General features: G+C 41.9%; 1 protein-coding gene across 2 annotated transcripts in view; it reads left to right on the top strand.

Annotated features, from left to right (window-relative positions):
* SLIT3 (slit guidance ligand 3) overlaps positions 1-21,449 on the top strand; it is a 486,134-nt gene that overhangs the window by 390,952 nt on the left and 73,733 nt on the right. For both annotated transcript variants that reach the window (XM_048319827.1, XM_048319828.1), the window contains 5 exons: positions 1,555-1,687; positions 12,972-13,040; positions 14,099-14,170; positions 14,354-14,425; positions 19,820-19,891. In XM_048319827.1, the coding sequence (XP_048175784.1) occupies positions 1,555-1,687; positions 12,972-13,040; positions 14,099-14,170; positions 14,354-14,425; positions 19,820-19,891 (418 nt within the window). The remainder of the gene's footprint in view (positions 1-1,554; positions 1,688-12,971; positions 13,041-14,098; positions 14,171-14,353; positions 14,426-19,819; positions 19,892-21,449) is intronic.

Genomic DNA, 21,449 nt, shown 5'->3' with positions numbered 1-21,449 from the left:
AGGAGACAATAAGAGTGATAGAGGTTCCCTACTTAGAGTAAAAATTAATTGCTGTCCTAGTCAAGCAATCTGGCAACAGGCCCAGGTTCTTGAGCTCAGAGCTCAAGAGACCCAAGTTTAGTCATAAAAGAATAATTCACTTTTAATTTGAGAGAAAAAAAAGAAACCAAAACCAACCAAAATCCTGGTCCACAGAATGACATTCCACACTTGGGAGAAGAGAAGAATCCTGGTGCACAAAATGTCATTCCACAGTTGGGAGCTTTCTCTGTCAGGCAGTAACTTGCAGTCGAGGCAAACGGAAAGTAGGTGGTGGCAGGGTGTGAACACAGAGGGAAAGTTAAATATGCTGAAAAAAACATGCTCTTTCTGCAGGTTTATGAAGGACTTTGAATTTTGTTTCCAGTCATTAAACTCAGCAGGGAAGAAAAGAAAAAAAATCTTCTGTTCTTCTGTAGTCTGGTGGTGCCTCCCCAGCCCTCTGAATGCAAATGATTCCTACCCATACAGTCAGGGGTAATTCTGTTATCTTGTACCAGGACTTCCAGTCTTTTTCTTTAATCTCAATGCTCATGGGTGCCTCCAGCAGAGAGAAGAAAGAAACAGATCTGTCTCAATTAGTCCTTGCATCAGTTAAAAGGAAGGAGCAGGCAGCACATAATGACAGCAGGCTGGGAGCTCTGGGTCTCTGTGCCGGGCAGCTCAGGCTGCCTGTGCTCACACGCAGTTGAGTGGTTCCCCTCCCTGTCATCCAGAGAATGTGCCACTAAGTGTTTCCTTTCGCATACATCGTGATCCTGCTGCAGGCATGTGCCTTATGTTTTGCAAAGCCTGTTGCTTTTGGGGAAAATCCATGCTTTAATGTTCTTAGCTTCAAAGTGCTGGTTTCTACTGCAGAAACCCTATTGTTCTTCAATTACAAGATTTAATCTGCTGTTTATGGACCTTTGAAACCATTTTTGGAGAAAGTTGATTTTTTTATGTGTGCACAGATGGATTGCCAGAAGTTGGAAGTGTGCTGCTTCAGTTTGTTGTTTGCCTGGTTATCGTTGTTAAAAACAATGAGGCTTTACAATTCAGATCATAAACAAAGTGCCAGGCTGACTTTAGAAAGTAAAAAAATAGACATCTAAAAGCTGAATTTTAAAAAAGTCTTTCAAAAGGCGAGTAGATAGTGAATATCACCTGTCTAGGTGAATTTAAGGGCAATGTGCTGGTTGAGTTCTCCATTTCAGCTGCACATTGTGGGTGGGGGGACCATTTGGGATTCATACAACTGATTGCACTGTAATTTGCAGAATTGCAAAGTAGATTCTCCTTAGGAAAAAAAAAAAATTAAAAATATTTCTATTCAGTGTATGAACTGTTCATGTTGCCTAAAGAACTTGCATGAAGGCAGGGTGATCCAAAGCATTGGATCTAGTTTAAAGTGCTGCGATGGTTACTCTGGATTCAGGGGTTCCCTTCTCTGGTCCTTGTCACCAGATATCTTCAGAGTGCATGCCTTAGGCTGGAATGCTGATTTCCTCACACTCTGCTTCTCTCCCTGTACAGGCAATGATGAAAGCAGCTGCTTGCTTTCCCCTCCTTGTCCTTCCCAGTGTACCTGTGTGGACTCGGTGGTTCGCTGCAGCAACAAAGGGCTGCGGATGCTGCCCAGGGGAATTCCCAAGGACGTGACTGAGCTGTAAGTTACCTTTTACATATCCCCTCTCTCAAGAACTTCATGAAACTGCATCGTAGTGAGCCTTTGTAGGTCCATGGGGGGCTTGCCTTTGACTTTAGTCATCTGTGCTTTGGTGTTTCCAGTATGTTCTAACCATTATTCTTCTTCTTATTTGTCCCTTGACTGAATAAATCGCTCTGTAATGGGAACAGAGTTTATCTGTCCTTGTACCCATTAATTCTGGGTGTAGGAACAAATGCATATATTAGTATCAAATAATCCTGTAGTGCTTCTGTGAGAGCCCAAGATCACAACAGGCAGTTTGAAGGGATGATGAAAATATGTTCCTGAGTTATGCAGCTGTGAGCTGATTATCCTCTGAGGAGATTAAAAAAAGGGGAAAAGAAAGCTGGTGGTGGAAACAAGGAATTCTTTTCTCCAAACCTCATGAAATGGCTAAAATAACAGACAATTAGATTATATTGTAAAGTAAATTCATCCTAGTTGAGAACCATCTTTCTAGTTGTCTTTTCATCTATGCCTCACTAGGACTTTATAGTGGATTTTCTTTCCATGGAAAGAAAAAACACTGGTGGAACTGCTTGGCTTAAGCAGTTGGCAGTAGAAATACTGAGCTTTTCCCCTTTAGGCCCTTACTTAAATCTATCCCAGGTGAGTCATTACTGAAACTTGTTACAATCTCATCAACATTTCTATGTGAAAATAATTGGTTGAGTTCATTGGTATGTTTGGTGAATTTTACAATGAACTAAAACCTGATTCTGCTATTTTCTCATATCTACTATTATTTTTACACCCTTCACAGGGGGAGAATGGGGTTTACACTGGTTTTACCAGTGTTGTAGTCAATGCAAGGCTTTGTTGCTGAATGAGAAGGGTACTGGAAGTGCCTGTGGCACCTCAGCATGGAAATTTTGCATTAATGAATACATCCTTGAAACACCTTTGACCGGGGTGTGGTTAATAGTGAATTGAATTAAAAGCCAGTTCCTGGGCTGGATTCCCTTATGTACTGCCATCAGTGTTAAGAAGTCTGCAAGGTCATCCCTGCTCTGCTTTTGTTCAGGTTTCATTGCTTTCAAATGTAACTTGCCAACAGTAAGATATCACAGATGTAACTTTGATTTCCATTGCCACGCTGAGGAATTTTTATGTTTAAATTTTGCATATTGAGTTTTACTGATACTATCTGATACACTGACGACATAGCTTTCACAAAAAGAGTAAAATTAATCTCACATTCTTAAAAACGGCTGTATTTCTTAACCATTTCTTGGCAAATGAGGCAATAGCCTGGAACTGAGCAATTTGAGTTCATAGGAGTTTACGTGACTCTCTTCTTCAGTAGGAGCCTTTTGGCTGTGCAAAGCTCTAGTTCAGCTTTCTGCTTTCCATCCAGAAATGTGTCAGCAGAACACAGACAGCCATGGACTGCCTGGCTCTGAATATTTCATATTCTGCAAATATAACCTTTGAATCTGTCCCAGCTGTCTCAAAATTCAATCCTGATCTCATTCTCCTCTCAACCAACACAAACTGAACTCCTTATTTGTATCTACACCAAAAGATGGGTTGCAGGTACTGGAGCATGAAATTTCATGTGTTTGTGGAAACTGTGAAAAGAATGAAATAAGTAAATAAAAAATAATCAGTCTTACTTGCCTTTCTTCTGCTTCCAGATTGAGGTAGAGATGTTGCCCATAACCTGCTATATCATGCAGGTTACAAGTTACCAGTGTGAACCTACACATTTTTATTGTTCTGTGTGAGAATTGCCATTGTTACTCTGATAAGCAGCATCTCCTGTGGAACCCAGCCTCTTGCCTCACCTTGAGGACAGCTAGAACCTGGCAGAGGGAACCCAACCCAATTTCAACCTGGGCACAGGGTGAAAGAGACCTGCCTTGCTCAATTGCCCAAGCCCACAGTGATGAGTGCCAAGGAGATGACAAGGACATGCAGAGCCTCTTGTCCCTGTATCCCACAGCTCCCTTGCTGCAGGAGGCTTGAGCAGTGACAGGATGCACGGGAGCATTTCAGTGCAATTTTTATGAATGCACCAGTCTGACATTTACAACCTCCCACTGCTGACATACTCATCTGCCAGGCACATTGGTTGCAGTGCTTTTTATTAAACTGCAGTGCTTTTGTGCAACGTGGTTTAAGAAAAAGAGCTGCCACGTACCTACTTAAACCACTCTGTTGTGGCTGAACATAGCCTTCTCAGAAGTCCCTTTGAATTCTTTTAGAGGTCCTAAAATAGTCTTAAACCAGGAATCCTTTCCTTGTAACAGGTATTAAATAGCAATGTGCAAAAATGAGGATATCTCTTGCACAGGCACATAGGGGAAATGTTACCCTTTCTGGGTCAAATTTCACTGTACCTACACTCAGCAAAAAAGATCCCCAGCGAAGTTTTATTGCAGAGTGGACTGGAGACACAGACTCTCTCCTTCCCCTGTTCATTCTGAGTTTCTGGTTTGGATGTATATGTATACAAGACATGTGAAAACCATTATCTTCTTCACGTTTAGAGCTTGGAATGATAGGAGACATCCCTGTGTTTTGTTTGTACCACTCTTGGGAGCAGGGATTACCGTGGCAGGGAAGGCTTCCATCTAGAACAGAATTGAAAAGATCACTAAGTGTCCTGGCTTTTTAGAGGAATGATGATGCAAGACATTTCTATTTCCCAGCTTTTCCTTCAGAAAACCCCGTCATCATGGGCAAGTTTTCTTCCAGCTTCTTGGGATAGGAAAATATTATGTTGTTTCTTGCAAATTCCTTCACTGGATGTTCCTTCACTGTATATTTACATCCTGCCTACATTTTTTTCCCACTGTTTGCTTGCCCTGAGGAGAAACCTTGGATTTTTTGAACATACTCCATTTTCTACTCCAGATGTTCAGAAGTAAAATGTTCATGCAATGAGCTAGTTTGGAACTTAGCCTTGCTGCTGCTTAGTGTTTTAGGCTTTCCTTTTCTTCAATTTTTTTTTCCCTTAATCTGTTTGAACTAAGTTTCCCATGCTCTTTCTCCTTTTATGTATTACCTCAGTGTGTGAACACTAGATTTTTTCTTTTATTCACAAAAGTATAGTCTATTTCTAATAAAGTCTTATCTGACAGCATCCAGCTGCTTTTATGGACCTACAGCAAATAACATTTTGCACTGGGGAAAAACATTGGAGGCAATTATGTGGACAGCGTGTGCACAAGCTGTAACATAATGAGCGTGTGTGTTTTAGAATAAATGTGTACCAATCATGTCATCTCTAGACTCCAAATGTTGTCATGGCACTGAGCTATAGGATAGCACTGGTGGGATTGTTAGGGAAACCTGCATCCATACATCATCGTTAGCGATTATTTTCCTTCCATTTATATTAATGCATGCTAATATTTGCATTACTTTTGCCATTTCTTTTTCTCTCCTCACAAACCTTTTCTCTCCCATTTCTGTTTCTTGTTCTGCCTGGTCTGTTCGTGCATTTGACACATCAGTTTTCACATTTACTTGGAGGTATTTACCACCAATCCCAACCCCCTTTTCCAGTTCCAAGGCACTTGTGATTTCCTTAGACTTGTGACTAAAAACAGTGGCTTGTACCTGGGCCGTGCAAATCGATGCCATAAATAAGCCCAAAGCATATTTATGTGTGGAATATTGTAGCAGTTTAGCACCATTATTCAGTTTGCCTGTATTGCTGCTGATCAAAGGAAAACTGTGGAAGGAGATATCTGATGAAAATCATCTGCTTGAGAATGCAAATGCTCTTGCTTGTCTGGCAATTCACGCTGTTCTACACACTGACCCTCAGCACAGGCGTCAGTGAATTTTCCTTTGATAATAAAGGAGAGAAACAATTAGGCCAAAGCTTAGGCTTACTTGGTCCTGCTTCATTTTCTATAGAGGGGGATTCTCCTGTTGAGAGAAGGGAGAGTTCTGTAGAGGATATTTTAGTTACAGGTGAAATAGAGGAATTAATCTGCACTTCAAACCTGATAGTTTAGAAAAAGTAAATAATATCAATACTATCAAATAACGTGTTCAGTGACCGGTAAAGTTTGACTACATATCACAAAGGTGACATTAGCACTAGCAGAGACTAAAGGTTTAACTTTCTCTCAAACACAGCCATGTGTCTCTGTGTCAGACATGGAGGTTGTGGTCTGATGTACAAATACAGCAAAATCCAAAGTCCAAATTTGCCAAAGCTTAAGAAAGCTCAAGATTCATATTTGAACCTAAGTCCACACTTGATTTTTGTTTCCTCTCAAGAAACTGTATTGAAGCTCTTAAAATTCATGTTTTGTTGATGCTTCATCTTTCACAATCCAATTCTTTTCTAGACCACCATTTTTAGGAAATGAAATTTGACTCAAAATTTTAGGATATTGGGTATGGACATGAAAAATTTTAGAGTGTAACTTAATTTTAGAGCTACATAAAATTGCCAAGTATCTTTTTTTTTGTAATGTAACATTCTTTGTGGAATATTTAAAGGAAAGGTTTTGTGCCTTTTCAATTACTGCCTGAGAACTGATTTCTCTCTCCAGTTTCTCCTCTTAGCACAGATTGCCACTGAGCTTGACTTTATGGCTGAATTGACATCTCAGTACAAAAAGGATTCCAAGTGATTCAAATTGTTACACGATGCTCTGGCACCTTGTGCTGGTTATATCACCTCCAATCCAAGTGGTTTCAGTATAAAAATAGACACGTTGGAAAAAGAGCAGCTGTCATCTTTTATGCATAGTTTTAAATTTTTTATATGCAATGTTGGTGTGTGTGGAAGGTGCTGGATGAACCCTGGGGCTGCTGCAGGCCCTGTCCCACAGTGCCAGCCACCCTGGCCATGTTCTAGAAGAAACCTTTCCAGGTAGGAAGGCAGTGGCTTTCTTTGAGAGCTGAAAACAGATTTTGGGGTTTTTTGGTTTGGTTTTTTTTTTTCAGTTTTTGCTTTGGTAATTGCTTGTTGGTTACAAGTCATTTTTGAGACTTGAGGATTCTCAGCAGCATTCCCAGAGTAAAATAAAAAACCAAAAACCTCCATTCTGATATTTAAACAAGAGCCTGGAGACCTTAGGAAGCAAATTAGGTTGTTTTGGATAGCAGTCATTGTCTATTTTAAGGGAACTGACACTCAGTCTTGACTCTGTATATTAATAACTTGATTCTCAGAATTAAAATTAGACATATATTTTTCTTCATTCATACCAGAATTTCTTTGCATACCAGACACCATGGACATCATATTCCTTTGGCTAAAGACCGAAAAGAATTAAAAATTTAATCTTCCCTCCACATTCACTCTTTTATGGATGTCTTGAGGGGTTTTTTTGGCAGGGTATCTGTAGCTTCATCTGTGGGTTTTTATTTATATATGTGTATACATAAATACACAAAAGTTTTGTGTCTCTGCCCATTCACCCTCAGGAATAATTCTTTTATTCACCATGTCCAGATTCTAGGCCTCTTGCAGCCCCCATCCATCCTGCTGAGCCCAGCAATGTGGGGAGGGGCTGCCCCTGCACCCCCAGCTCTGACAGAGGCACCTCCTCTGCTGCAGTTGTTTGTCTCAAATCTAGCATCCCAGATCCTCCTGATTCTTGGCAAGCTCTTATGCCCTAACAGCCTTGGTTATTTCAAATTCCCTGCGCTTAAATGTACTTTCAGAATGAATGCCTTCAGCTTAGAAAATGCTGCCATGCCTTGGATAATGGGGTGAGAGGTTTAACAGTGGCAGATTGTTCTTATGGATGCATGAAAAGTGTCTTATCAGTACTTTTTCAGAGTTAAATTGTGTTTATTCAGAAACTATAGCACTGGTATGAGTATTGCAGTTTTCTGCTAGCACATTTATATAACCATCAAATTGCTGCAGTGCAAATCCAGAGCTATTCAAAGCAGATCTTCTGTAGGAGTTTAACTCCAGGGGTCTGCATGTCTATGTTAGTCTGAGTCATAAAGCACTGAATTAAAATGTGCACCCTTGACTTTTGATTGCCCCAGAAAGCAAAAGAGTAGGGAAAAACTTTGGCTCACCACCATCAGTTTGTTTAAATTGCAGGCTGTTTCATATTGAGATCAACAAGAAAATATCCTGAAAATATGTTCCTGAAGAATTCAGCATATTGCAAGAGTCTCCTTTCCTAAACTAAAATCATATATAACTTCCAAATACATAATACATAACCTGCTTTTGATTTCCTTTAGAAATCCTTGGGATTTTACATTCAGAATAAAGACTAGACCTTAACCTGCCCTCTTGCATGGGTTTGAGATTTGTGATTTTCTGTGATAAAGGGGAAGGCACAGACTCCCAGCATCTTGCTGCATCCACAGCAGACCATGACTGGGGGAAAGAGATGTGGTTTGCCCTGTTTAAAATATAACATGCGTGTCTAAATTCTGAGGATCTCCTACATAACAATTTAGGGTGTGAAATTACCAAGGAACTCCGTTTTCACGATCATTTATAACAAATTTAGCCAAAATCTGGCTAAAAAAGTGACTTTCCACTTGCTGAATATGGATATCCATGGGAGGTGTAAGTGTGGCACAGCTAACCCATGCTCTGGTTAGTGATACTCTGTCCCTGCTTTGCTGGCTCTGCAACTCTCTCACTCCATGCTTGTGATCGTTGTCAGGGGAGAGATTCATTAGTTCAGTAGGGTTTTTTAATTGAGAAAGTAACTTCTTTTGGTTAAAAAGCCAGAAGCTGGCATTCCCACCTCGTCCAGCCTAATCCTGGCAGGAGTTAGGTGAGCTCCACCGCATGCTCTGGGGTAACTGCAGGATGGGATCCCGTGCACAGGCAGAAGGGGTGAGGCTGGCTGGAGTAGTTCAGTTGGAGTTCAGTAGAAAAGAGATCTGAAGCAGCAGAAAATGGTGAGAGGTCATTATGCTGAAACAAAAGGTGGGGACAGGGGGGGAATAATGCCAGCTATAAAATATATTATGGAAGAAATTCTGTTAGTTTTTATAGATTTTATTTTTGAAAGATTTAAAAATAAAGTTTGTGGGGAAATTTTCTTGGATTTAGTTTACACAAGGATCTCTGTGCTGTTACAGTTAATGTAGAGAAGGAACACAGCACAGGAATAATCTATTATTGTTGTTGTTTGGTATAGTAAGTACAGAATAAGGAGGCCTGTTGCCAAAGAAAAGGAAATTGTATGTGTGGAATAAAAAGTCTTAACACGATTATCGGATTCTGTTTTCAGCAGCAGAGGCAGCACATTAAGTGTTCTGGTGTCTGTGGGCTGCATTTCCTGGCTACACTTGATTATGTTTCAAAACATGCCATATCAATTGCATTGCCCCATGTCTACCGCAGGAAAAATCCTTGCAGTATCACATAAGGAAGGGAAATATAATTTCATCTTTTGTCCCACCTGTGGAGGGAGGAATGGCTTCCTCCTCCACAGTGCTTTCTGAGAGGATGGATTTGTTTCCCAGGTAGATGTTGCTTCTGGAGGATGTCTGGGAAAACATCCTGACAGTGCCATGGTACCACAGTAGTCACTTTCCATTGGAGCCTTATTACTTTGGTATCTTCCAGGGATGCAGCTCCACCTAAAAGATAAGGAAAATAACCTCCAGCTCTGTCTCTATTTTACTGTAATAAACAGGGGAACACCCACATCCCATTGCTACCGCAAGCCAGCTGTGGAGACTGGAGTACCCATGCTCTCTTGTAGGCAAGCTTTTTCAAAGTATTGTGTTTTTCAGGGGCTTTTGCTGAGTTACTCACTGACCATGTTTCTTCAGTGGAGAAAAACTGTAAAATGTGGCACTGTTTGCCTGTATGAGGACTCAGGATTATCCCCAAAGTCTTTAGCTCTGCTGTGGCTGTGTCTGCATGGAGACAGGTCCCGTGGTGTCTCAAACAACTGCCACACTGGAAACACAAGACATGCTGTTAAATATATGTAGTGCATGTAGGAGAAACCTCTGTTCCAAGAGAGCTTGGTCTTCGGTCTTTAATTTATACAGAGCTTTCCTCCTGTACCAGGGTGCTGTGAAAAAGAGAGGTGAGGAGGGTGTATTGCTGTGGTGGATGTGCCACCAGACTTGGGGATGTTTGTGTTGGCGCTGGAATAAGTGGGACCTTTTGCAGCACAGAGATCTGGGAGTGCAGCTCCTCTTCCCATTTCGGCTGTACAAGGAGCTCACATGCACAAGGCAAAGCCTCCCTCACAGGGTCAGGGAGCAGTCAGCACTGTTGGAGAGACTTGGGAAAGGTAACTTTAAGTTCAGGGCACAAGCCATGCAATTTTTCTCCCCTTCTTCAGCTGCTGTCACAGAAGAACCAAATGGTCATTTCTGTTTGCTGTAGGCCAGAGATCCTTTATGCACTTCCAAGTCTTAAAACAAATAAAGTGTTGCAGTGGGGATCCTGCAACACGCATATACCAAACCAGGAGTCCCGTGGAAAGGAAATATATATGGACAGACTGATTCTTGCTAGCTGTTTCAGAGAGATGTTTATTTCTCCAGCCGCACGGCCGGGGCTCTGCTCAGGAACTGTTCCAGTCACGGGGCCAAGGGTCCTTCTGCCCGCGCAGGGAACACAAACCAACCAATGGGAACGAGGCTGAGCAGGGGCAGGAAACCCCGTGTCTGTGCCCTCAGGGCCCCTCTCCCAGGGCTACACGGCAGGGGAGGGACCCCAACACCTCACCCGTTTTATTTTAATAAAAGGAGAATGAAAACAACTGGATAAACATAACAAGAACAGTTTCAAAACAAAACAAGCCACCCTCCTGAGTCTTTAAATGTCCAAACAGATTCTCTGGAACATCTTAGGGCTGACAGAAGGGAGACAGAACTCTGAGCATGCTTTGTGGGGAAACTGAGGCAGGAGAGGGTTTAACTTCTTCCCTCCCCCTTTTCATCCCCCACTCGGCATTGGAAAGGGATTTTTGGGGAAACAATTGGCAAAAGCATGGTTTTGTGAGGGAAACCATGGGTGAAAAAAGGGATTGGGAATACACTGGGGGTAATAGGACATAGGGTAAAAGGGAAAGGTGGGATTAGGAAAGGGAAACTGTAGGGGGGGCTTACAATGGAGATACTGTCTAACATGACTACGATTTTTTGCATATATACTGCCTTTTACAGGAACACCATCAGGCCCAGTGACCTGCGATGCTTGTAACCCTTTTCTCCCTAGTACAATATTAAATTCCACCACTTCTCCATCTCCCAAGCTTGGGATCCATTTTTCAGGGTTATTCTTTTTAATAGCAGTTCTATGCACAAATATGTCTTGCTGGTTGTCATACCTTGTTATAAAACCATAATTTTGCTTAACATTATACCATTTTACTATCCCTAAGGTCTTAGTTGCTATGATCTTTTCCTTTTTTCGAGTGGCTGCTGTTTTCTGTCTCGCTGCGTCTTTGCTCTCTCCTTCGGTCGCTCCCGTGTTGGAATTGTCGGGGCTGCTGGTGCCTGCGCGCTCTTCCCGGGGTCGCGTTCGGGGCTGCGCGGGCCGGGCCGGGCCACGCCGCTCAGTTCTCCGTGCGTCGCCTCCTCTGGTCGCAGCTTCGCTGCCGCTGTCGGGCGCTGCACCCACGTCTCGGCCGGGCCCCCGAGCGAGGACTCCCCCGCGCCCCGCTCCAGCGCGCGTCTCGGCTGGGCGCGGCTCCGTTCCACCGCCACCACCGCCAGCCGCCGCCCGCGCGCCGCCTCTCTCGGTCGGGCGTTCACGGGGCTCGCTCCACCACGCGCTGCACAGGACCGGGCAGGCACCGCCGGGTCCCGCCGCGCCTCGCTCCGCCGCCGACGCTGCGGCTCGCGTGGCTCCGCCCGCGCGCGGGAACTGCCTCGCTGCTGCTCTCAGAGCGCTCGGCGCACGTGGCCTGGGCCGCACGGTCCCTGCGCCACGCTTCCCTTCACCAGGACACAGCTGACACTGCTCAACAGTCTCGGTAACTAAATAATATTCACGAAAATATTCTTCCATCGGCATATATCTTGACTCCAGTATTAACTGTGTCCAAACGGTTTTCCAAAAGCCCTTGGTAATAATTAAATCCCAAGAAACATAGAAAAAGTTCTTAAACAACCATGCCAGGAAGTGTTTCAGTTCTTTTTGAGCTTGAATCAAGCTAAAATTTACAAATCGTTGTTCAAGAATCATTTTAAGTTTAAGATAAATGTCCATATGCGGCTCTGAGAGCCAAGAGTCTTCCCACGGTTCCTCCATAGTTTAGATATGGAATAGCAAAGCAAAACCAAGAAGAGGAATCCAAAGTTTCCAGGGTTTACTCACACAAATCAGTCGCTTAGGGATCGGGGATCGTTCTGCTCACAAATCTCCACCATTTGTTGCAGTGGGGATCCTGCAACACGCATATATCAAACCAGGAGTCCCGTGGAAAGGAAATATATATGGACAGACAGATTCTTGATAGCTGTTTCAGAGAGATGTTTATTTCTCCAGCCGCATGGCCGGAGCTCTGCCCAGGAACTGTTCCAGTCACGGGGCCAAGGGTCCTTCTGCCCGCGCAGGGAACACAAACCAACCAATGGGAACGAGGCTGAGCAGGGGCAGGGAAGCCCCGTGTCTGTGCCCTCAGGGCCCCTCTCCCAGGGCTACACGGCAGGGGAGGGACCCCAACACCTCACCCGTTTTATTTTAATAAAAGGAGAATGAAAACAACTGGATAAACATAACAAGAACAGTTTCAAAACAAAACAAGCCACCCTCCTGAGTCTTTAAATGTCCAAACAGATTCTCTGGAACATCTTAGGGCTGACAGAAGGGAGACAGAACTCTGAGCATGCTTTGTGGGGAAACTGAGGCAGGAGAGGGTTTAACTTCTTCCCTCCCCCTTTTCATCCCCCACTCGGCATTGGAAAGGGATTTTTGGGGAAACAATTGGCAAAAGCATGGTTTTGTGAGGGAAACCATGGGTGAAAAAAGGGATTGGGAATACACTGGGGGTAATAGGACATAGGGTAAAAGGGAAAGGTGGGATTAGGAAAGGGAAACTGTAGGGGGGGCTTACAATGGAGATACTGTCTAACATGACTACGATTTTTTGCATATATACTGCCTTTTACAATAAAGTAAATCAATAAGGTGCTGTCATGCTTTGCATGTGGGGTAATTAATTTATAAAGTAAAAACTGTTGGAGTTTCAAAGCAATGAATCAAAGATAATTTCATTAGTGACTGCCTTTATATTGTCCTCATTCATGGTGCAGATTGAGTGACATGAGTTCTTGTTAATGTGTTTGTGTAATTGTCAAATCTGACTTTTTTCAGATACTTGGAAGGAAACCATCTGCCTGCTGTGCCGAAGGGGCTCTCTGCCTTCAGACACCTGACACTGATGTAAGAAGCACGTGGTTTCAATGTTAGGAAAATTGCATGACTCTTTCTGCACTATGCTGTTGGTGGAACATAAATAATTAGTATTTGGGGGGGGGGGGAGTGGAAAACACCAAACCCCAAAACCTTCTGTAATTTGAATTTGGAAAGAATTTCACGGTGGACGCTGCTGCCAATAAATGTTCATAAAGAGTGAGGTGCCTGAGAAGCCCCTTGCTCTGCAGGACATCGAGAGGATGAAACTCTCACGCTGGCTGCTGCAGTTTCACTTGGCAGATTTATCTGTAAAGGTCATTAGCAGAGGAGACACATTAATTTGTGCTAGATGAGGCAGTATTTATAATGCTAAGGCAATGACAATTTGCATAGCTGTTTCTGCTGTGAACAGTCATCCAGATAGAGACACAGCTAGGCTTTGTTCTGTAAATTGCTCCCTGAAATACGAAGGAATGACATTTCCTGCCTCAACTATTTATCAGGAATTTTCAAATGCTGTTGCAATCAGCTGTGCAGATACTCCAGTCAAATGGGCTGGACTACCTCAGACAAAAACAACATGGAGGAAAAACTGGAATCCTTTGTTTTAAGAGTGTTTTTTATTTGGAAACATCTCTAATTTTGCTTTTCAAGGAAGACCAATAACAAAACAAAATGTTCTGGTCGAGCCTAAAAGACTTTTTAAAATGAAAAATGAAATTTTGTTCTAGTAGCTGTCAATATGAAGAGCATATGGGAATGGGGTGCCTAGATTATATTGCAAAGCAAGTTGGAACAGTAAATATTCAGCAGTATTTGTATCATTTATTCATTTGTTCTTTTCATTGAATGCTATATGCTGGAGATATGCCTTAATATGTCTGAGCCTGAGGCTTTTTAGGGGAGTCTGATGTGCTTTTCCATTAAAGCTCATTCAAAATTGGTCAGAAAATACACCAGTTGATAATATGTGACTTTTCAATTTCTTCAAGCATTTGCTGTGCAGATATTATGTAATCTTTTAAAAAAAGGCATATTTCATAATTCATACATGTAAATTGTATTTTCTCTGTGTGTTTCTTCAGTGATTTGAGCAACAACAGCATCAGTGTATTGGCCAACCACACCTTCAGCAACATGACTCAGTTATCAACGCTGTAAGTAGCCCAAGTTTTGATAACAGTTTTTTAATTGCTTTTCCAACACCATCTTAGCTGTTGAGCAATTAGTGTAGATCTTGTTGCTTAAGCATGTGGCTTTCCATGCTTCTCTGTGGTTGAATTAGTAGAGAAATAATCCAAGCCAACACAGAGTTGTGACTGTGCTCTCCCCTTCTGCAGCATCCTGAGTTACAACAGGCTCCGGTGCATCCCCGTCCACGCCTTCAACGGGCTCCGGTCTCTGCGAGTGCTGTAAGTGCAACTCCTCCAAAGCAGCTGAGCTGCAGCTGTGTTGGACTGCAGCTGATGGCAGGGAGGGTTTAATGGGCAGATGGTCATGAATATTTTCACGTAATTAGCTTCAATGTACTTGTACTCTGGTGCAAATTGCCTGGTGGAGGCCAGAGCAGGTGAGTGCTAAGGAAGCAATTACGTATTTGCAGGATGAGCAGCTTTTCTCTGAAAGCTCAGGTACAGGACCTGTTGTGAAAAGAGGTCTCCAAAAGACTGCATAGAGTCTGCCTCTTCTGCCTGAACAATGTTTGGGTGTTTCACAGCAAAGGACTTTTCTCTTTGTTTGTAAAAACTTGGTTGTAGAGTGTGAGTTTCCATTGGATGCTTCAGCAAGAGTGTAGTTGTGGAAAGGTCGTGCATTTTCAGAATATTTTCTACTGATTCAGATTTATGCAGGCAAGCTTTTACACAAAAGAATGCAATCTGAAGGGAAGTTAGAAGCCCCCATGCTAAATCAGTGAATAAATCAGGCCAGTGGCTGGGCACCAGTAATGTTGAGATGCCTGTCTCAAATGTCCTGAAGTTGTGAATGAAATTACACCTCATATTGAGTGGGGGCCTACTCAGAGACATCCATGTGTGGTTTATTTCTTGGGAGGTCCTTTTCTGTACTCTTCCTTTCTTTCCAGTGCAGCTGCTTTCAGCAGCTTTCTGGATTGAACCATTTGTTTACAATCTCTTGCGAAAGTCATCTTCGTATTTTCTCAGAGTGTGGGCTGTGGGCCTGTTCCTCACAGCAAGAGCCTCCTCCCAGCTATCCTCAGGCATCTACAGGACTGGCTCCTGCTTCTGTCTCATATTCACTGCCTCTCACCATCAGAAACAAACCCTGGGCTGGGTTTGCTCAGTTGCTTTTGTGGACACCTGGCCCCCTGTGCAGCTGTCAGGAAGGTGGAGAAGGCACCTTCCTCCCCACAGCCCAGAAGCACAAGTGGGTCACCAGGACTTGCACAGTAACTAAAGAGAATAAATTAAATAGCTTGTCTGTGGTGAGATTGTTCAATGTGCTGAAGGAAAAGAGCTCTGAACAGTCGAAGTCAGGGCAGAGGAGCTGAAGGTTGTCCTGAGTGCTTTGAAACTTCACATTAGTATTTTCTCTGTTGAAAAAAAAAAAAAACAATAGATGACATTCACATGCAGAAGTTTGTGTTAATTTAAAGAGCAGTGGTTGCTGTGCACTGACTCCATAAATGTGGAATCAAAGTGTCAACATGGGCAGTACTGGGATTGTGGAAGCAATAAGGCAGAGCTGCTTGGCTGAGACCTTTCACTGTGGTTTCAGTGGTAAAACAGATATCTCAGTTTCAACCTCCCAAATTACAAGACAGCTTTGGATTCCCACTTTTCATTAGTAAATACGAGAAAGATACGTGATTTGGATTTGTTGTTTTAAGTTTGGCTTGGGATCCTGATTTCTAGTGCACTAGGATGGTCACATTTGAGCTGTTACATGAGTCCTGAAATTCAGCCACAGATTAATATATTCTGTTTCATGGCCAAATAAATTATTCCATATGGAGCTGTCTTCTGGCTTGCTTCTGATATGCAAGCTAGCTTGATTAAAGCTCGTGTGGGGCTCTCTACCCTGAATTACAGTGTAGATAAACCATGCCTCCCTCTTTCCAATAGCTACAATTTGTCTTTTCACTTCTGTTCTTGCTGGCCACAATATGGGCAGAAACAGAGGGCAGTATTCTAATGACAACTGTTGTATTTTGGCTTTTTTAAATGATCTGCTAATCAAATTGAAAAAATACCTTCCTCTTTCAAGGGAGAAACTCCCCACTGCCTTGCACAGAGCAGTGAAATGAAGCCTAAATGGGAATCTCTGTTTGTGCTCCCTGCATTTGAAAGCCTCCAGATTGATTTGATTTATTATGGCCCACAAAACTCTGGTATCAGCTACAACTTTTGCCACGTGTCCTCACTGTTGCTACTAAAAATCAATTCTCCAAAGAGAAAATGGTTTCCAAGAGATAATATGAAATCTGTTATTGTCATTTTTTTATTATCCGTGCTCTCAGGGGAACTTAAAAGAGGAAACATCAGCAAAACAATTTCCACCTTTTTTTTTAATACGAAGAAGATAGGGATCTCATTACCTTTGGCTGTGTGTGCCTTTGAAGGTAGCAGACCCTTCTCAGGAAGGTCTTCCAAATTCCTTATGTTTTCTTTATTTTTTGCCTCTCTAGTAAATGCAGTAAATAAGTGCTTTGAAAATCAGAATAATCACAGCTGCATGATGCACTTGGTCTTAGACAGATACTTCATTCTCTCTTCCCTTTCTTAGATTTTTCAGCACAGGCCCAAGTGAGAAAACTGCGGAGTCAACATGTTTATGTTTGAACCTAATATCTATCAGTGTTTACACAATCAGGCCTTTAATCTCAGCCTTCACATGGTTTATCCACAACGGCAGCCAAAGGGTGCTGGAGAGCACACGACATAAAGTCTGGAGAATTTTTTTAATAAGCAGAAAGTGATATCAGTAGGTTTTTGAGCCAAAGCTATTACAGTGAAAAGTTGTGGGTTTGTTTTTTAGTTAATTTGTCCAAAGCTAGTCTTCTTAGAAACTAAATATAAACAGATTAAGGAAACTGAGATTGAGACAAGTTATAAGTATTAGAACTCTCTGGATGACCTGAACAGATTATTTTAAGGATTATTTTGTAATCACATATTTTTATATGTGACTTAAGAGGCAAAGTACAGAAATCAAAATACTTTCTAAGGTCACTAAATAATTGTCCATGTTATAGTTAGGGAAAAAAGGGATAAAATTACCTACTGAATATTCTATTAACAGATATTCTAGTTCTACTGAAAACTGAAGGATATTTCCTGCAGTTCAAAGCTCAGACAAGCAGTAATATCTCTGCTGATAAAGCTGTCACCAATAATCTTCGGGCACAACTTCGGAACCAGTTTTTGCAATACACTTTCATTGGTGGGTGCTGCACTGATTTGACCTAAGAGAAGTATTTGTCTGTTTCTTTACTATTATTATTTTGCATCACAGCATGATTCCTTTTATTTATCCAGTCACTTTGTAAAAGCTCTGCTGCTGTGAGCATTGAGCAGTGACACTGTGGCTTCCCCCTTTCCCTGACATCCGAGCTGTGTCGGTTCCTGCAGGGTTTGGCACCCTCTGGGGCTCCCTGTAGGTGTTTGCCCTTGATGGGTTGTGGCTCTGTGAGCTCGACCCTTTGGCCACATTTCTGTCCTCACAAAAACACATCCCCCTTGTGTCTGTAGTAACCTAATGCTGTGGACAATGGGCTGGCATGCAGGACGTGGGAAGGGTTCGTAAAAGAAAAACAACCAGAAAACCCCAGCCCAAAAGGATATGTTGAATTAATTTCCTTCCCTGAAGACAAAGGAATAAGTTAGTGAGATTCCATGGAGAAGGAAGTTTTAATTTCAAGAATTCTCGAGTGTTCTGTTACTCTGTCCTCCAGAGGAGATCCACATCACCTCAAACCCATACCCCTGCTGTGCACTAGAGTTTAGACAAGAGGATCCCTAGAAGTTGTGCTTTTGAGGGAGAATACACACATCAGTGTGTGTGCTTTAACTGTCCTAATGTTAAAATTTTATTTGACTATTTGCTTACAAGAATTTTGGTATAAAAATGTGTTCCTGATGCAGATCCAAGAGGAAAGATTTTGTTGCACTGTTGAATTCTCTTGCCACTATTTATTATTGTGAGTTTTAAGCAGGGTTTAGAATTTGTCATTTCATTTTAGTTTCAGGAATGATGGTGTTGCTGACATGATTTTTTTTTTATTAAAACACAAGCATTTGCATCCATGAAACGCCTCGGTGTTTGGCACATGTAATAAAGCCAATCATTCTAAGGTTTTTATATTTGATGGGTTTAACTTCTTGCAGATAAATGGCTATGTCATTCTTCAGCTTCTCTTGGATGTTTCCAATACACCTAGGAAAGAAAATGTACCCCTTCACGGGATAAACGTTACTGATACAACCCAAAGATTAATATAAGTTCTGTCATCTGTTTACAGAGAATTGTCTTGCAGATCTTGAAGCCGTTTAAAAGATCAGCAGTAAGCTCATTATGGGCAGCTGCTTATTTAAATGTGCTCATTTCCTTAAACACTGATGACAAGTGGATGGGTAGTCCTGCTCACACCAACAAAATACCCCTTGTTTAATAGCTGTGGGGTTTGTCTCAGTTGGTCATTCTGTACAGAATTAGTGAGTGTGTTTTATCTGGAGTTACTGTGTGGGAGCTCATATCCTTCCTGTTCCTGTTCAGATTAATTTCTTGGAGATACACCCTTACATATGCCAAGTTATTATTGATAGTCAAAACCAAGGTATGCTTAAAAGAAAATTTCAGAGTCAGGATGTTGGAAGGGCATCATGTAGATCCTGGTGCAGCTTATAGTGGTGTTAGGGAAGAAAGGTTGCAAAAAACAGGTGCTTTTGTTTTCATTTGGGGCTATTGTCCATTTCCATGGCTTGAGATTTGGGTTGTTTTAAACTCAATGTTTCAAAAATATGTGCACTTACAGAAATAAAAGATGTGACTGCTGTGTCAGCAAATCAAACAGTAAGTTAGAAAATGAATGACTCAAGGGCAAGAGCTGCTACAAAACACACAGCAGCTCTCTGTTTTCCACCCTCCTCTGCCGTGTCTGGAGCACTGACAGTAATTCCCATTTACGTTTCCCTGTGTAACCCACACACAAATGTATATCTCAGAAAAGAGATAAAGTGGGTGCTTAAATTGTCCTGGAAACAGTGGAGAACCCTTTCACTCCTTTCAGGGGTCCTGAAAATGCTGCTAAAAAATGATAGTTCCTTTGCACAGGGTGAGTAATGTCCTGAAACTGATTTCAGGTGCTTTCCTTGGTAGCACAGAGAGGTATTTTCTACTGTAAGAACGGGGAAGTGTGGCTGTATTTACCCTTGGGGACCCTTGGTCTCTCTCCTAGGATCTCTCTGCAGTCAATACCTAATTTAACTTTCACAATTCTTATTTCCCCTGCTCTGTCTCTGCTGTGCTTCTGGCTAATGGGATTGTATAAGAGAACACAGGTCTGTATGTGAGGGTCTGCTTGTCATCAATACAGTTCTGGTAGCATAAATGGTATGTCACCTTTTTAATTTACAGCAGTACTCACCAGCAATTCTGATTGCATCACTGTTTTCAATGCCAGCATCTAGAGGTAGTAGTGATAAAGCGTGGAAGTTCATGAGTTGTGAAACTCATAGAAACTCTCAAAGAATCAAAATTAAATACCCTTTTTAAGCATCAATTCCTTCAGTTGCAGGGAGCAGACAAAATACTGTGGTTTGATACCTTCCTGCTTCTCCCCCTTCTAGGACACTCCATGGAAACGATATTTCCAGTGTTCCCGAAGGTTCTTTCAATGACCTGGTGTCCCTGTCCCATCTGTAAGTACTTCTGCCTGGGTTCATCTCTTTGATTGATAGTTTCAGATTTGTAAAGCAGTGCATATTGGTACCAGTGTAGGATTGCATTGCTTTTTTGTTTTTCCTGCTCACTTTCCATAATGTGCTCTGGATATTCATAGTGCATCAGTTCAAAGGAAATAAAAAAATGCTAGAACCTGTTGTTATTAGTTATAAAAATATTTTCTTAAGGAAAACCAAATGAGCAAGTGTGACAGTTTTCTCTGCTGTGGACTTTGTGTTTAAAGTTTTCTTTCAGCATTGTCAATGTGAAATGCAGAGTGTATGATGGTCTGAGAGTGAGACAGGGAACCTCCCACAAAGAGCAAATATTAAGCAAATGTGAATTCTTTGCTTAATAAGTGTCATATGTTTTGCATACTGAAATGTTGTCAGTATATGGACTTGTTGATGAATCACTACTGCAAGACATATATATTTAATCACATGGAAATTGGTCATTTCACAGCATTCATACTTCGTTCCATAGTTTGCAAAAATTATTAGACATTGCAGCTTTTTGAGGAAATCACTGTTGTGCTGGTAAAGGGCCAGGAGACTTTCAAATGCAGTTTAGCTGATGAAAGAACAGACAAAGAGCTGCAATGGCTCCAAACTAAACTTGAGTGACCAGAAAATGCTTTTTCATTGAGGTAGTGTGTGCTACTTCACAGTATTGGGCAATAAATGTAGGAAAAGTGATTTTTGTGTAGCATATTTCTTGATTACTATCCTCAGTTTATCAGAGGGTTTGTCTTGGTCCCTCTGAGAAGCGAGTGGTTTCACAGGCTGATACGGATGTTTTCTGCCCTGATGCTGATGTACACATGTGTGCATTTAACACAGGTTTATATCTATTTATTGTCTCTTTTCAACCTTTAACATGCCCTCCAGAACACTTCCCTGAACACCAGATTCAGTTGGATATTTAGATACTTTCTGGATAGCAGATACATCCCTGGACTTTATGTTTCTGTGTAGCTTCTGTCTCTGTTCCTCTCTGGACAATAAAAAATAAAAATATCTCGGATTGGTAGTGACAGAAATCATGACAGGAACTTGGGCAACTTGAGCAGAGAAATAATCTTCTCTGTTTCCAGCTTACACCTTGGTATCACTGTTTTTGTGCAAAATGTATTTGTTTTTCCTGTTCCCAGTTTAGTCAAGTCATTTTGTGTGTTTGGGATTGAAAGTCTGACTGAGCTGAAGCCCTGCACCTCCTTCTGGAAGTGCAGTGACACCTCCCATACTGGGAATCTGGCTTCTGGGGGTATTTTTAGAACTCAAGAAATAAACATATCGTGTCCCATTTGTTTGGATTTCCCTCAGGGTTTGCATTAAATGAAGTGCGGATTCAGTTTTCCTGGGTAAACCGTTCACCTTAGGGAGTGATAAAAGCCCCTGTGGCCCAATACAATCTCTGCAGTCTTTCTGTTTAGACGTATGTGCTGCCAGAAATGTAAAATACACAAAGCCCAAATGAACAGTAATAAATAGGATCCATAAAATAAATAAGACCTGTCTGGGGTGTAATTTGCGC

This window comes from Corvus hawaiiensis, chromosome 15, assembly GCF_020740725.1.
Source record: "Corvus hawaiiensis isolate bCorHaw1 chromosome 15, bCorHaw1.pri.cur, whole genome shotgun sequence".
Classification (NCBI taxonomy): Eukaryota; Metazoa; Chordata; class Aves; order Passeriformes; family Corvidae; genus Corvus; species Corvus hawaiiensis.
Note: the sequence above shows the minus strand (reverse complement) of the source record. Positions and strands in the feature narration are given on the sequence as shown.